Below are 16,617 nucleotides of genomic sequence, written 5' to 3'. Positions count from 1 at the left end.
CCCAGGCGGGCCAGTCCATTCTGGGTCTTACCACCATCCCCGCAACCCCAAGTAGAACGGTGCTAGGCGAGAGCGTGCCTAGATACCCCAACGCCTGCAGCTAGGAGAGCTTGGCCCCGCCCCCTTTTCTGACGCGCGCGGCGCCGCCCCGCCCTTCGGCGCACCCGGCTCCCCGCTCCACGAGAGATAATGGTTCGACCCGAGAGGCGGTGCCCCGGTGCCCTGGCAGTTCCGATTGGCCAGGGCGAGCCGTACCACGGCGGTGGCGGGGGAACGGGTCGTAGACGGCGCGCCAAGAGACACGGAGGCAGTGAGGGTCACAGCCTTAGGCCCCCACCTCTCTCTGCGCTGCGCTGGGCCAGGCCGCCCGCTGGGATGCAGTGGGCCGTGGGCCGGCGGTGGGCGTGGGCCGCGCTGCTCCTGGCGGCCGTGGCTGTGCTGGCCCAGGTGGTCTGGCACTGGCTGGGCACTCAGAGCTTCGTCTTCCAGCATGAAGAGATCGCGCAGCTGGCTCGGCAGTACGCCGGTGAGGCGGCGGGTGGAGGGCAGGGGGCTGGGGAGGGCCGGGCGTAGCTGGAGGTTCCGGGGGCACCGTTCCCCAGTTCGTGACCGATGCTGGCCCTGACTTGGTTGTTCCTCTGCCCCCGCCAGGGCTGGACCACGAGCTGGCCTTCTCTCGGCTGATCGTGGAGCTGCGGCGCCTGCACCCAGGCCACGTGCTGCCCGACGAGGAGCTGCAGTGGGTGTTCGTGAACGCGGGAGGCTGGATGGGCGCCATGTGCCTTCTGCACGCCTCCCTGTCCGAGTACGTGCTGCTCTTCGGCACCGCCCTGGGCTCTAGCGGCCACTCGGGTCAGTGCTGGCGGCGGGCCGGACTGGGAGGCTGGGGCTGTACAAGGGCCCATGCCCTCCTTCCTGATGTTCGGCCAGGCCATCGAGTGGAGCGGATACCCTGATATTCAGTGTCCATTTGATTGTCTCTCAGGGCGCTATTGGGCTGAGATCTCGGATACCATCATCTCTGGCACCTTCCACCAGTGGAGAGAGGGCACTACCAAAAGCGAGGTCTTCTACCCAGGTGGGTAAGGTGGCTCTGTTAGAGAGGGGGGTCTCCTCATTCTTGGGTGCCTATAGTTGGAGGAAAGAGCCATGGCATGGAAAAGGGGTGCGTTGAGGGGCCCTCATCCTAGTTCCTCTGCCCTCTAGTTAAGCCCCAGGTGGTTGGTTGAGACAGGGTTCAGGGTCTCTGTTGCCTTCCTCTGTCAAATGGAAACAAAACATAACAGCTCCCTGTTAACCACGTCTGATTTTAATCATCCAGTATTCCAGCAGTTGTTGGGGAGATCAGAAATGCTCTCATGCCCCCAAAGACAAGGCAGACAGTTGTCTTCCCTCTTGCGTATAATGAAACATTTGGACTTCTAAGTAAGTTTGAGGTTGAATATTACAAGCATGGCCGACATTGTAACTGAACAGCTACATTTCTCAGAAAGCCTGGCAGGTCTTATATTCACCTCTCCCTATCTAACAGGCCCAAGTTTAGCTAAACTTCTGCTTGACATGAGTGAGGCTTGGGAATGCAGACCTCCATGACTCCCAAACAATGGTGCAGGGCCAGGTGAAGCTTCCCCCAAGAGAGGACATGAGCCAGGTGATGCCACACAGGAAAGTTTAAGAGTGGCCACCTTAGCCTCGTACCCTTGCAGATGGGCAGCCAGGCCAGTGAGGTAAGGCTTTTCCTTTCCTGAAGCTCCCTCTCCATTCCCTACCCCTAGAGAGCCCACAGGCTAGGGAGGTGGTGGCAATGGGAGGGCAGGGCCAGGCTCTTCATGTGGGTGTTCCCTGTCCCCCCAGGGGAGACAGTGGTGCACGGGCCTGGTGAGGCAACGGCTGTGGAGTGGGGGCCAAACACATGGATGGTGGAGTACGGCCGGGGTGTCATCCCATCTACCCTGGCCTTCGCGCTGGCTGACACAATCTTCAGCACCCAGGACTTCCTCACCCTCTTCTATACTCTTCAAGCCTATGCCCGGGGCCTCCGGCTTGAACTCACCACCTACCTCTTTGGCCAGGACGCCTGACCAGCCAGGCCTGAAGGAGGACCTGTGGATGGACAGGAGCGGGCAGGCCTGCACACATCCACTTGCTGGAGCCCACGTGAAAAGACATGGACATACTCACAACATGCAGATACAGAGTTCCTGGTGTATGAGCAGGGACACACATGCATACAACCAAACATAGTCATGGGAACACATGGGACACACATTCAGATACTGAATCCTGTGTGTACGGCAGCATTACGCATTCACACCCATGCAGAGAGGGACCCCCACGTATACCAAAGGGGCCAGTCATGTTCGAGCACATATCCCACAAGCTCGACTCACTAACTCAGGCCTTTCCAGAGCTTCTCTGCCCCTAGTCAGGGCTCTGGAGTTAGGGATGGGGTGGCTATTACAAACTGCCTGGGTCTGACCCTTCAACCCAGCAGCCATTGGGGGAGATGAGGGAGAAGAGGAGCTGCCTGTGGAGGCTCCCTTCACCTGCAGCTGTGATGCCCTTCCCCTTCATCTCCTTGTCCTCACCATATGCCTTACCCCATTCTGTTCCCCTGCTATGCAAGTACCCTTATGGCCTGTCCCCACCCTCGCAACCAAGTTAGCTGGAGAACCAGAAGAATGTGGCAAATGCTGAGGTTATACCTCCCTCCAGGGTATAATGGGGAGGCTGGCCTCAGCTGAGGGCCCAGTGCTGGGGTGAGGACCTAGACAGGTGGGCCCAGGTCCAAGGGGTTGCTGCTGGCCTAGAGAAAGCCTTTTCTGCACGCACACACACAGACACTTATTACAGCTTCCAGACACTGCCTTTGCTGCATTCTCTGTCCATCTATCTGTGTCTGTCAATAAAGACCTGTTGAACAGTTTCATTTCTTTTCGTGTCTGAGCAGCAGGAGGACCTCTAACTCCTGGGGGCCTCAGGAAGGCCTCTCCCTTGCTGTGTGATTCAGTTTATGACAGCAGCTTTTTACTGTATACTTTAGTGTTCCCAGGAATCACCTGGCAGGCTCGTGGACTCTACAGATTATTGTGCCCAATCCCCAGAGATCAGTTCTGGGTTGAGGCCTTGAGATCTGCATGTTTAATAAGATTCTCTCCACCAGGTTTGAATGCCACAATTTCAGAATTCATGGCTGGGTGAGGTGGTGTGTGTCTTGCTCTTGGTCTCCTCTCTGCCAGTGCTGTTCTGGGCACAGTCCCGGGACGCCTGCCCTGGATGACCACGGGGTGGCAGTGTGCAGCCACTTTGGGGCTGAAAGGCATCGTCACTCTCCAACTCCTTTTTTCTAGGTTTCCAGGGTATCATGTCCACGTCCACCCAGAGCAGGAGTTCTTTCTCTCCAGTCTGCCTTTTCTAGGACCCCCCGCTTCTGTGGAGGCTCCCGGGGCTGGGGAGCAGGCACACTATCTGGTGGTGTCTAAGGTAGTGGGGGGGCTGGGGCTAGGATGAGGCCAGGGAGGTGCCTGAAGTACACACTCCCAAGGGTCCTGCACTTACCTCACCCTCTTCCTGGCCCTGTTCTGAAGATGAGCAAGGCCCAGGCCTCTCACTTCTTAGGATTCTGTTATATTAAAAATAGAAGGAACATGATTATAAAAAATGTACATTCTAAAAATTTGATATTCTAATGAGTAAAAATATAAAAGACTACATGTATAGCCATCTGGAAGCAACATCAAAAGTCTAAATATGTGGCTCAGAATGAATGTGAGGCCCAGGCAAGGTGGCCATCCTGACACCTTACCACCACCACATTGTTGGCCATGACAGGTCCTGTCTGGGGCCTCTCCGTTTGATCACAGGTTGCAAAGCCAAGCCTCAGGATTTCTCCCACCCTGTAACCCAGCTTTGCCTCTAGGCTTAGAGCCCCCATCTGTTAGGGATGCCTGAGCTCCCTTTGTCATCCCTACCTTTCACATAGGACTAGGCTCCCAGGCCCCTCCCCATCTCTGTTGCTAAGTCCAGTGTTTATTTCTTCTCACTTTCATTTGACACAGTTAACTCTTAAAAGACTCCTGTGGCTTACAGGACACTACTCTCTTCCTTCATTGCCTCCTTTGCTAGATCTGGCTCATTTCCTCAACCTCTCACTTCCCAGGTTTACACTGCTCTGAGGTGATCTCAACCATTTCATGACTTTAAATACCATCTAGGGAATTCCCTGGAGTTCCAATGGTTAGAACTGGATGCTTCCACTGCTGGGGCCCAGGTTCAATCCCTGGCCAGGGAACTAAGATCCCCACGGTGTGGCCATAAATAAATAAATAAATACCATCTATATGTCTATATACTAGTCTTACTGAGATACAATTGACATGTAAAATTTTATTAGTTTAAGGTATACAACATGATGATTTCATATATGTCTATATTGTGAAATGATTACCACAATAAGTTTAGTTAACATCCATCACCTCACATAGTTACAAAGCTTTTTCCTGTGATGAGCACTTTCAAGACCTGCTCTCTTAGCAACTTTCAGATATACGATATAGTATTGTTGACTATAGTCATTATGCTGTACATTACATCCCCAGGACTTATTTATCTTAAAACTGGAAGTTTACCTTTTGACCACCTTCACCCATTTTCCCCCTGGCCCTGCCTCACCCCTGGCCTCTGGCAACCACCAATCTGTTCTCTGTTTCTTGAGTCTTTTTGTTTGTTTGTTTTTATTTTTATTATTATTATTATTTTGTGCATGTGTGTGGTACACGGGCTTCTCACTGTTGTGGCCTCTCCCGTCGAGGAGCACAGGCTCCAGACGCGCAGGCTCAGCAGCCATGGCTCACGGGCCCAGCCGCTCCGCGGCATATGGGAGCCTCCCGGACCGGGGCACGAACCTGTGTCCCCTGCATTGGCAGGTGGACTCTCAACCACTGTGCCACCAGGGAAGCCCTGTTTGTTTGTTTTTAGATTCCACATATAAGTGAGAACATACAGCAGTTGTCTATCTGATTATTTCCCTTAGCATAATGCCCTCAAGGATGAATGAATAAAGAAAATGTGGTATATATCTACAATGGAATATTATTCAGCCACGAAAAAGAAGGAAACCCTGCTATTTGCAACAACATGGTTCGATCTTGAGGACCATCTATGTATCTTATGCCTCACTTTTTGTCTCAGTCTAAACCTCCTCTGAGCTCGATTCAGATATCTGACCACTTTCATCTCCACTTGACATCTCCACTTGGTCATCTAATTGGCATCTCAAACTTAAAGTGTTCAATGCGAACTGATTTCTCTCCCAATCCTGCACCTCCTGTAGTCTTTACTGCCTCAGTTAAGGGTACCTCTATTTACCCAGCTGCCTAGGCCAAAACACCTTGGAGTCATCTTGGATACCTCCCATTCTGTCACATTCTACATTCAAGACATCAACAGATCATGTCTGGTTTATCTTCAAAACATATTCAGAATCTAACCACTTCTTGCCACCCCCACTGCTATCACCCTGGCCCAAGCCAGCATCATCTCTTGCCTGGATTACTGCAAAGGCCTCCTAATTGAGCCTCATGCTTGCATCCCTTGTGGAGGGTTCACACAACAGCCAGAGTAAGACTTTCAGTCTTTGCTTAGACATTTGCAACGCTTCCCATCTCATTCAGTCCTTTCACTGCCTCCAAGAACCTGCTCCAAGGTCTATGTTACCTCTGACCAAACATCCAACCGTTCACCTTGGCCATTGTGTTCTAGCCCAGTGGCCTCTTTGCTTTTCTTCTGACACATCACACTTCCACCTCAGGATATTTGCACCTGCTGTTCTCCTGACTGCATGGCTCTTCCTCCCCTCCTTCAGTTTCTGCTCAGCGAGTCCTTCCCTTAACATTTGGGTAATATCAGCCCTTCTGTGTTGGTTTTAAAATACCTCCAGGGGACATCCCTGGTGGCGCAGTGGTTAAGACTCCAAGCTCCCAATGCAGGGGGCCCAGGTTCGACGCCTGGTCAGGGAACTAGATCCCACATGCATGCTTCAACTAACAGTTCACATGCCGCAACTAAGGAGCCAGCGAGCCGCAACTAAGGAGCCCACCTGCTGCAACTAAGACCCAGCACAACCAAATAAATAAATAAAATGAAATCCCTCCATACAATTTTTGATACTCTTCCCTTTAAGAAGTGAAGCCTAATTCCGTTCCCCTTGAATGCAGGCTGGACTTAGTTATGTACTTTTAACAACTAATATATGGCAGAAGTGATGGTGTGAGACTTCTAAAACTAGGCCATAAAAAGCACTCTTCCCTCTTTAGTCACTCTCTCCGGGGGAAACCAACTGCCATGTTGGGAGGACACTCTGGTATGAGGTCCTCTCCCATGGAGAGGCCCACCTAGAGAGAACAGCCTCCTGCCAACAGAGCATGTGAGCAAAGTGGATCTTCCAGTCCCAGTCAAATCTTCAGATGACTGCAGCCCTAGCCAACATTTTTACTACAACCTCATGAAAGACATCACCACTCAGCTAAGCCACTCTCGAATTCCCTATCCACAGAATTGTGAAAACACAGATGTTTTTTCAAGCTTCTAAGTTTGAGTGTAATTTGTTGCACAGCAATAGGTAACTAATGGCACCCTTCCCTTTCTATTCCCCCCAACCCAGATTTATTTTTCTACATTTTACTTATCACCATGTGACACAATATACATTTCCCCCACTGGAATTATGCCATTATAATAAGGACTTTGTTTTATTTACTCCTGTGTCCAACAGTGCCTTGCATAAAGTAAGTGCTCAGTCAGTATGTGTTGGATTAATGGATGTCTAGGTCAGTCTGTCTGTCTCTGTGAGGTATAGGATCAGAGGGGGCTCTGTGTGGGTTTGAGACAGCCTTTCCTCTTCACAGATGGAGAGAGAGAGAAACCAGGTTCCAGTCAGGTTATTCCTTCCCCTTTGCCCTCCCCAGTTGTACCCTCCTGGCTCAGACCCCAAAGGTGAATTTACTATGCTTGATTGATTCTTTTCTTTTGGGAGTAGCGTCCAAGTCCCTTGCCCCTCTCCACCCCCTCCAAAGCAATCTCCAAACCCTCAACTGGAATGTCCCCAAGCCAGTTCCTACCTTTCCAACAGGAATCTTACCTTCATCTCTCTCCAGGCACTTTCTCTCTTCTGAGCAGCTAGGGAAGCTGGGTGGGGGGCACAGTTGGGAGGCAAGCTGAGCACAGGAGTTGCCTTGGAGAGGGATGGCAGCAGAGAGGGCTGGACTCTGCCCCAGGAGAACTTATACCACGCCAAGCTATGGGGGCAGGGGCATTGGATCTGAAGGTGGTTGGATCACCAATGCCTCTTGATGGAAGTGGGATCTGACTGGCTGTCAGACCTGAAATCTGAGCGGGTGGGCACTGGAGTGTGAGCAGGACTGAGCCTCAGTGTGGCTGGCCAGAGATGGGCCACAGAGAATGTGGACTTAGTGCCACAGTGGGAGCTGGGCTGGGGACAAGGGTGGAGGCTGGAGACAGAGCAGGGGGCTGTCACCCACCACAAGATCCTGGTGAGAAGAGCTGGTGGTCCAGACCAGGGCAAGCTGGGTCTGAGAGGAGCAGACTCATTGGGAGAGGGTTGGGGAGGAGGCAAAAGTTACCTCTGAATTTCTGCCCCCTAGAGGAATCTTGGCCCTGAGACCAGTGTGCCTCACTGGGTATGAATGAGGTCAGGTGGTGCTCCCTGGTGCTGAGTTTGACACAGCGGAGTTTCACACCTATGCCAGGTATCACTCCTACAGAGGCGTGTTGTTCACTCACACTTGGCATCACCTCCCGGTGACTCTCAATGCTTTTAGTAGGTCGATTCCCTTCCGCACAGGAAGAAACTGGGGAATGGATGAGGGTGCTTAAGAGGAGTGGGGTCCAGGGCTGCTAAGGAACAGCATCTCAGCATCTGGAGGATAACTGGGAATAGGGTGGGCCTGGAGCAGTTGGCTAAAGGTGTCTGGAGCTAGAGATTGGAGAGTCATGCAAACATGGGTGGAGGATGTATGTGAAGATGGGCAAAATGCTGATCACTATTGAAATTCTGAGGATTGCCAGAGGTTCATTATATTATTCACTCTTATTGGGTATATGTTTGAAAATTTCCATAATAGAACGTCAAAAGAGCTAAAAGCCGTGTGGCTTTGTATCTGCAGGTGGTATGTGTGCCCTGCTGCTGGTGTGGAATGAGCTCAGAGACCTCTGAGTGTGTGGGTGCTGAAGTGAGTTCACCACCATGTGCGCGTATTGTGCAAACTGCAGCGTGCGTGCAGTTGGGGACAGCACCTGGGCAGGGCAGGGGAGAAGCTTCTGTTCTGTCCAGGCCCTCCAGTCTCACCCCAGCACCCCACAGAGTGAGTCCCCTCAGATCACAGCCTGTCCAGGCCTTTGGCGCTGTAGTATTTATGTAACCAAGTATGTGAGATAGGGCGGCTGTGTACCTTGAACTTGTGACAGGGTGTGTTGGTGTGTGAACACGAATGTTTGTATGTGGATGCCGGGCACTGAGTAAGGGTGTGGGGACCCCCCTCCCCCGACTTGTGAGGCTGGGAGGGGCCCTGCTCCGGAGTTCGGTGGTGGTGGACTCCTCACTCTCCTTTGCACGATTCCCAGCAGCACTCCAGCGCCCTCTCCCCCCCACCCCCGAATCTGGCTGTATGGAGGGTGGGAGACACCTGTTGGGGGGCTGGAAGTGGCAGAGCCCACCGGGGCCTCTCCCCCTGCGCCCCCGCCCGCCCTGCCCCTCGCGGGTCCGCCCCCGCGGCCGCAGCCGGCAGAGCAGCGAGTGAGCGCCCCGCGGCCGGAGGAGCGTGCGACTGCAGGAGCGCACGGCAGGGGCCCCGCACAGGGAACCGAGCTGAGACAGGGGCCGCCCGACAGGCGGGCTGAGCGGAGGGAGCGCCGTGGAGACGCCGGGGGCAGCGGGCCGCGCCAGAATGGTGAGTGTGGCCGCGGGGAGCCAGAGAGCGGGCGTGGAGACGCTGCTGTCCCCGTCCCCGTCCCCGTCCCCGTCTCTACCCCCGGCATCCTCTGTTCCCTCTCCTCCTCGGTTCTAGTCCTCAGCGTCTCTGCCCCGTCTCTCCGTCTGTTTTCCCTGTCTCTGTCCCTCTCTATTTACTGTCTTGCCCGGTCTCTATTTCTAATCTCTTTCTTCTGTCTCTGTCTCCTGCTGCGTCGGTCTTTGCCTGTTCTCTCTCAACCCTGGCCTCAGTATTTGCCTCCCTCTGCCTCTGTCTGTCTGTCAGTCTCCCTGGACTGCTTGTCACTCAGGTCTTTGATATTTATCTCTTGCTCCTCTCTCTCTTACCTTCCCGGTCTCTCTACCGGATATCTCTATCAATCTCATCTCTCCCCGTCTCTGTCTCTCCATTCTTGTCTCTGTCTGATATTTCTGTCACCCTCCACCTTGGTCCCTCTGTCTCTTGTCTCTCGCCATCTCTCATTTCTGTCCCCATACATATCTCCCTGTCATTGTCTCTCTCCCTCTCTGTTGGATCTCTCTCTCCTCCATCTCTCTCTGTTTCTTGGTCCCTGTCACCCTCTTTGATCTGCTCAGTCTCTACCTGTCCTCGGTCAATGTCTGTTTCTGTCTCTTTGGGTCTGGTCTCTGTCTCTCCTGCTATTTTCCCTCTCTGTCCACCTCTGAGAAAGCTGTCTTTCTGTCTTTTTCCTTATGGCCCCCCTGCACTTCCCTGAATCCATAACCACCTCCCCTTGTGTTGGGGGATTTGGGGGAGCAGGTGCAACACGCATAATTCTCTCCTCCACAGGCAGCCCTTTCCTCAGGGCAGAGCCTGGTGCCAGCCGGCCCACCAGTGGGGGGACTGCGCCTGGAAGCTGTAATGGAGGCCCTGCAGAGACAGCAGGCAGCCCGACTGGCCCAGGGGGTGGGGCCTTTGGCCCCTCCACGCCCACCACCACCACCGCCTCGGCCTTCCTTTCCTGGATCCCGGACCCTGCAGGCCCCTGACAGGGGCTTGGGGGAGGTTGGAGCTGAGGAAGAGGAGGATGCCCAAGAGGATGAGGAAGGAGAGGAAGCTGGCACAGAAGAGGAGGCAGCCGAGGAGAGCCACCCAGGGACCCGGGGCACCAGCTCACCTTCCAGCCAGCCCCCTGGACCTCATCCCCATGAGTGGACCTATGAGGAGCAGTTCAAGCAGGTAGGACCCTCTCAGTGTCAGGCCCTCCCCCTTCCTACTCTCTGGGCAAAAGCAGAGCAAGGTGATCAGTAGCCCCCCCCCACCCCACCCCACTGCACTCTGCAGGATGGAAAGACAGAGACATAGAGACCTGGAGAGAGACAGTGGGAAGACTGAAGGCTAGACGGGGACTGGGAGGGAGAGACAGACATGCTGAGACATGGAAAGAAGTGCGTAGGCACACACCGTGAGGTGCAGGAGACGCCCAGAAACATGGAGGCTGACAGACTGGAGGCTCTTGGTGAAGCTGGAAGGGAAAGTGGGAGGGGTGCAGGAGCCTTCAAGGATTCTGAGGGAGGGGGATCTGGGGATCCCAGTGCCAGCACTACCATACCTTCTCACACATCAAGTCACAAGGTCATATTCCAGTGACCAGTGGGGGTGTCCTGGGCTGTCTACTTCTGTCTTGGAAGTGGAATGGAGGTTGCCGCTCCTTTGGCAAGCTGATACCCACTTCATCTCTTCCTTGTCACATTCTCCCCACCCATGTCCTCTCCCCGGCCTGAGTTCTATGGGTGACAGTTCCCAGCCTGTGATGGCCACTACAGCCGCAGTGTGACTAAAGGGCTGCTGTACAGCTGGGAATGATAAGACCTTAATCACAGAGCCTTAATTTGAGGTTCTTCATCCCTGCGGAACCCATCTGGATGTTATTCGAAGGCGCTACTCTAGGCTGTCATTAAGAAGATGTTATGCAGGGCTGAGATTCTAGGTGTGCTATTCTGGTGGTGTTACTCGTAGGGTATTGGTTTTGGGTATTTTCCAGAAGTGTGCATCTATGCTTAGACTCTGTGGTGTTAGTGTAAAACTGATAGTGTTACTCGGGGCCCTGTTACTCTGGAGATGTGACTCTAGCGACTGTTTCTCCTGGGTGTAATTCTGGGGATTATTACTTGGAGACTGTGTGTGTTTTTTGTGGGTATCCATTTAAGACGTAGGGCTCAGTTCTTGTGGGAGTATAGATCTAAAGGTGCATCTTTGGGGTTTGTTACTCATGGGTGTTTTTTTGCTCTGAGAGTTCTTATTGGCAGGTGGAGTGTTACCTATGGGTGTTATACAGGGACTGTCACTCTGGGTAAAAGATTCTGTTACTTTAGGGATTGTCCCTCTTGGGGGGTATTTGAGAGCTGATACTGGAAGTAGAGCTCCAGGTGACTGAGAATAGGTGGGATAACCCCTGGACCTTTCAAGTCCTGACCCTACAGATCCTGGGTGGTTCAGGGCCATTGCCTCTGTGGGGCAGCTTCTGTAGTGCAGGAAGCTGTTCCTGGAAGATATGTGGGCTGAGGGGCCCAAGGTTTCCATCCAGGAGCTTTTCTGAGCATCCACCCTGCCTGAGGGATGGGTTAGAGGCATCTCTGCCCCTCATCCCCACCCCTGGCACACAAACATGTGAACAGCAAGAAGTCCTTGGCAGGTATGAATGAGTGAATGAGTGGCTCAGATATATCTGTCGGTTTCCTCAATGTGGAACACAGCACCAGCCTGACTTCCTCCCAGGGGCTCTGGAAGGCAGGCTAAGCCTCCGTAGCTTTCTCTCTTCCCCTACTCCCCAGATGGGTGGTTTGAGCTGCCCAGGGCACCACTGGCCAGTAGAGGGGTCTCTGTGTATCAGGAAAAAAAGTGCCCACACCTGCCCCCAGGGGAGAGAACCCAATGCTCTCTCAGGAAGTCTACATTTCAGAACTTACTTACCCCTTCAGCTGGGGATCCTTAATCTGGGGGTTGGAGTCCAAAGGGTTCCCGGGGTGGGGTGGGGGCTGGGTAGCAGAGCTGGAAAATGACCTCAGTTTTTCCCCAGCTGTACGAGCTCGATGCAGACCCCAAGAGGAAAGAATTTCTGGATGACCTGTTTAGCTTCATGCAGAAGAGGGGTGAGTGGGTTGATGTAAGGGAAGGACCCCCACTTACCAGGCTTGAGGAAGGGAAACCCCAGGTTTTAGTCCTCAGTTTGGGTCCTCTTTGCAGAGGCCTGGGCTTGGCAGCATGTATCCTTTGGGCCCTCAATAGCGTCTTTAACCTCTGACCCTGCTCCCCTTCTCCACCCAGGGATTAATTAGTGGCCAGCCCACTGGCAGGTTAATGAGTGTGGGATCAATTGGGAGGGTGGGAGGGAGAACTGGTAGGAGGCTGGCCTGGGGTGGGGGGGGTTCCCAGAATTGGGGGAGTGGGATCAGAATGCCTTGGTCCTCTTCCAGCCTTGTCTCTCCTCAGTTTCCCCTTGCTTCAGGCAGGAAACACCCAAGGTGTTCTGCATCAGGAAGGACTGGAATTAGACTGAAGGGAGGACTTCTCAAGGGGTAGGCAGGGGCTGTGGAGGAGAAGGAATTCCTTTCCGGGAATCTCAGAGCCAGAAGTGAATGCAAGAAGGGTCCAGGAGGGGATCAGGCTGGGCGGCAGTCCATCACTTAGGCTTCTCCCCAGATTCATGGGTCGGAAGACTGACTCATTATCTCTCTCTACAAAGCTAATTAACTCACTCCACGAGTGCGGCCTGATAAGCTGCTAATTAACTGGCTTCACTGCCCCCCTCCCTTAGCGCAGCTGCTGGCCAAAGTCCCTCAGGCCCTCACCGCAGGCCCAGAACCCCTTTCGGGTCCCTTCCTAACAAGGAACCCTCCGTGGGGCTCCAGGTCCTTCGGCTCCCTAGAAAGGCCCGGTCATTCTGGTCCCAACGTCCCCTCCCTGCCCCTTCCTCCTGGTCTCCCCTCCACTGGGGGGTGGGGTAGGGTGGTCTCAGCAGATCCTAGCGCCCCCTTCCTCCCAGCTCTGCCTCCCTCAGGTCCCTGCCTTCCTCTGCTCCCTGTGCGGGGGGAGGGGATCCCGCGGGACCGATAATTTCCCCCCATTAATCAGGCCGCAGCTAATTGTTCGGGTCCAAAGGCGGCAGCGGAAGGGGACGGGATCGGTAAGGAATTAACTGGGGCCCATCGCTCAGCGCAGACAGGCCCCTTTGTCAGGACTGGCCGGCGGGGGCGGCAGGGACTGCGGAGTCGGCGAGCCGAGGCGGGGGCTGCTTCTTCTCCCATCCACCATCCTCCCGCCTCTGGCAGCCACCCCGGGCCGCTGCTTAGGGGCGTCTGGCTCTTCAGCACAGTCAGGAAGTCCTTCCTATGGTCTACCCCAGAGGTCGGCAAACTAAAGCCTGCGGGCCAAATGTAACAGCCCATGAGAAAAGAATGTTTTTCACATTCTTAAATAGTGAAAAAAATTAAAAGACGAATAACATTTCTGGACGTGTGAAATGCGAATTTCAGAGTCTGTAAATAAAGTTTTATTGGAACAGAGCCGCGTTCATTCCTTTAAATATCCTCTATAGCTGCTTTCAGGCTGCAGTTGCAGAGTGGATTAGTTCTGACAGACTGTTTGGCCTGCAAAGCCTAAAACATTTACCATCTATCTGGCCCTTTACAGAAGAAGTTTGCCAACCCCTGGTCTAGCCTCCCACCCTTCCTGCTACAGTGGAGGCCTTGGGGGCTCTGTGGGCTCTGCCTGCAATCCCACCTCCCCATCCCTCCCTGTTCCCCTCCTTTCTTGACGGTCCCGCCCTGTACCTGGGGCTCACCCAGGCAGGTCCAGGCAGCCGACTCCTCGAGTCCCTGAGGATGCCCGCAGACAGGGTCTCAGTCTTAGTGTCCTGACTCTCTGCCAACCCCCCAACCAGGGACGCCAGTGAACCGTGTGCCCATCATGGCGAAGCAGGTGCTGGACCTGTACGCGCTGTTTCGCCTGGTGACGGCCAAGGGCGGTCTGGTGGAAGTCATCAACCGCAAGGTGTGGCGGGAGGTAACGCGCGGCCTCAGCTTGCCCACCACCATCACGTCGGCCGCCTTCACTCTACGCACCCAGTGAGGCCAAGCGAGCGCGCGCGAGCGGTGGGAGCAAGGAGCGGGAGCGGGGGTGGGGCGCGGGGCGCGGAGGGCCCCGGGGGTTCGTGTCCGGGGGTGGGGCTTGATCAGCTGGGCCCAGCCTCCCACCCCACCCCGTCCGCCCGTAGGTACATGAAGTATCTGTACCCGTACGAGTGCGAGACGCGGGCGCTCAGCTCCCCGGGGGAGCTCCAGGCCGCCATCGACAGCAACCGGCGGGAAGGCCGTCGTCAAGCTTACACCAACACCCCACTCTTCGGCTTGGCGGGACAGTCCCCTTGGGGCACTCTTGGCCCCGCCTCGGGTTCCGGGCCCGCCCCTCCCGCGCCCACGCCCGGCCCCCGCACTGCTCAGGGCTCCGCCTCCGGCCTGCCGGCGCACGCCTGCGCGCAGCTGAGCCCGAGCCCCATTAAGAAAGGTGTGAGGGCAGAGCGGCTGAACTTTGAGGGTCTCTGAGACCTAGGGGGAGGCTGAGATATAGGGAACATTAAAACGTGGAAACTCTGAGGTCTGGGAGCATCGAAGTATGGGGACAGTAAGGACTGACGGGGCACTGAGGTTTGGTGCATGCTCAGGTTTAGGGGTCCTGATGTTTGGGGTCAATGAAGCCTTGGGAGCTCTGGGATATGGGTTACTGCGGTGTGGGCCTGAAGCTCAGGAAAAGGTACTTTATCCAGAGCAGCTTCATTCAACACCAGGGCTCCTATTTGCATGTGGTTTATGCCTCCTGTTTTTCCTGGCTTATTTAACAACCGAAAGCAAGGAAATCCCCCAAATTGTCTGGGACAAACCTAGTCAGATATATTGGCCTTTTGGGGCTCTCCAGCTTCAGAGCCTCTATTCGGAGACTGGATGGGAGGGGAGATTGAACTTGGTGCTTGAGCTTGGATGACCTCCCTTGGTCCCAGGCCTGTGGGGAGAACCAGATGCAGAGACAGGGTTGGTTGGGTCAGGGGAGCTAAATGACCTGTTTTTTCAGAGGAGAGCAGAATTCCAACCCCTCGACTGGCACTGCCTGTGGGCCTAGCCTTTGGACCTGCACGTGAGAAGGTGGCACCAGAGGAGCCCCCAGAGAAGAGGGCTGTGCTGATGGGGCCCATGGACCCACCTCGACATGGCGCACCCCCCAGTTTCCTGCCCCGTGGCAAGGTTCCCTTGAGGGGTGAGGAGGGGCTTGTTGCTGAGAGGGCTTAGGGCCTGTGCAATGAGGGAGGACAGACCCATCACCCCATAGGCATTGGAGGTGGGGCAGATAGATCCCTCAGTAGACAACTCTGTGATTACAGGTGTGGGGCGGAATTGGAATGGGAGCTCTCTATAGGGATGGAGGGGGGAGCTTGTAAGTCTGAAGTCTGATTCCCCAAAATGTGACTCCCCTGCCCCCTCCTGGACAGAAGAGCAGTTGGATGGGCCTCTCAATCTGGCAGGCAGTCGTATCAGCAGTATCAACATGGCCCTAGAGATCAACGGGGTGGTCTACACTGGTATGGGTACTGCAGGCTGTGTATACTAGCATGAGGTCAGGGGTATTTACACTGGCATGGGGATTTTAGACTTTTTCTACTAGCATGAGGTTCAGAGATATCCAAACTTGCATGGGTAACATGGGGTTCAGGGGATTGCTACACTGGCATGGATTAAAGGGGGTGTCTACATGGCATGGGATCCAAGGCATGACCTCTCTGGCATGAATACCATGGGATGTCTTGTCATGGGCCTATGTATCAGTGTAAATATTTCTTGTTTACTTGTTGGACGGTATCTGTATTGGCACAGGAGTCTCTAACTGACTCAAGGGGCTTTTCGTCATTGGTTACGGCAGGGCTCTGTGTATGGTGTTCTAGCAATCAGGACACTGACTTTTTTTTTTCCCTCTTCTGTTTCTTTGCCTCGCCTTTTTCTGCTTGTGTTTTCCCTCTACCATCTCCTCACCCCTTTGCCAGGCGTCCTCTTTGCCCGTTGCCAGCCCGTGCCAGCTTCCCAGGGCCCAGCCAACCCTGCACCCCCACCCCTGATGGGGCCCCCTTCCAGCGCCTCACCCTGAGAGCTCACACCTGAAATTGAGAGTCCCAACCCCATTGCTGAGGGGGGAGGAGACACCCCTCCAACCCATTCTTCCAAGGTGCCCATTCTAGGACCTGGGAATGGCCACTCTCCCCCTCAACCATGCCATGTGGACTTGAAGCCAAAGAGATTTCTTCTGATGTTACATCTACCTCATTGCAGAAGGAGGGCATCTCCTCCCTGGCCAACTCCAGCAGCATCTACCAAAGAGTTCTTCCCCCGGTAACCCCCATCATCTCCACATATGCTCCCTTGTGTCAATATCATCTCTAGGACTCCACCTCTTCGAGTCAGACCTGCTTCTCTTCAGGAGCCAGGTGAAGGGTTGAGTTGGGGTGTTGTGAAGATGTCCCTCAGGTCATATCTGGATAATAAAGCTGCGGTCCCTCCCTCTCCAGTGCCTCCTTTCCTTCTTGTTTGGGCCTGTGGGTCGGGGAGGAATTATGTGGTATGCACAG

At 54.5% G+C, this 16,617-nt stretch overlaps 2 protein-coding genes across 5 annotated transcripts; both read left to right on the top strand.

Annotated features, from left to right (window-relative positions):
* The first annotated feature begins 241 nt into the window (after positions 1-241).
* Positions 242-2,929, top strand: SIGMAR1 (sigma non-opioid intracellular receptor 1). 3 transcript variants are annotated; one of them, XR_004350516.1, is made up of 4 exons: positions 242-526; positions 652-805; positions 986-1,078; positions 1,855-2,929. XR_004350516.1 is itself a non-coding variant. In XM_032636255.1 (4 exons), exons 1-4 carry the CDS (start codon positions 376-378, stop codon positions 2,093-2,095), a joined length of 468 nt encoding a protein of 155 aa, XP_032492146.1. In that variant the 5' UTR covers positions 243-375; the 3' UTR covers positions 2,096-2,929. The 3 variants fall into 3 exon arrangements, 2 of the variants coding, with proteins under 2 accessions (XP_032492146.1, XP_032492145.1); XM_032636255.1 differs by having other exon boundaries at positions 243-526; positions 652-852; positions 2,073-2,929; XM_032636254.1 differs by having other exon boundaries at positions 243-526; positions 652-852.
* Positions 2,930-9,710: 6,781 nt separating this feature from the next.
* ARID3C (AT-rich interaction domain 3C) lies at positions 9,711-16,552 on the top strand. Of its 2 annotated transcripts, XM_032635849.1 has the most exons (7): positions 9,711-10,187; positions 12,028-12,100; positions 13,891-14,074; positions 14,224-14,513; positions 15,075-15,257; positions 15,490-15,579; positions 16,039-16,552. In XM_032635849.1, exons 1-7 carry the CDS (start codon positions 9,870-9,872, stop codon positions 16,137-16,139), a joined length of 1,239 nt encoding a protein of 412 aa, XP_032491740.1. In that variant the 5' UTR covers positions 9,711-9,869; the 3' UTR covers positions 16,140-16,552. The 2 variants fall into 2 exon arrangements, with proteins under 2 accessions (XP_032491740.1, XP_032491741.1); XM_032635850.1 differs by lacking the exon at positions 15,075-15,257 and having other exon boundaries at positions 9,870-10,187; positions 16,039-16,521.
* Positions 16,553-16,617: the final 65 nt, after the last annotated feature.

The sequence above is a fragment of the Phocoena sinus genome, chromosome 6, assembly GCF_008692025.1.
Source record: "Phocoena sinus isolate mPhoSin1 chromosome 6, mPhoSin1.pri, whole genome shotgun sequence".
NCBI classification, from domain to species: domain Eukaryota; kingdom Metazoa; phylum Chordata; class Mammalia; order Artiodactyla; family Phocoenidae; genus Phocoena; species Phocoena sinus.
Note: the sequence above shows the minus strand (reverse complement) of the source record. Positions and strands in the feature narration are given on the sequence as shown.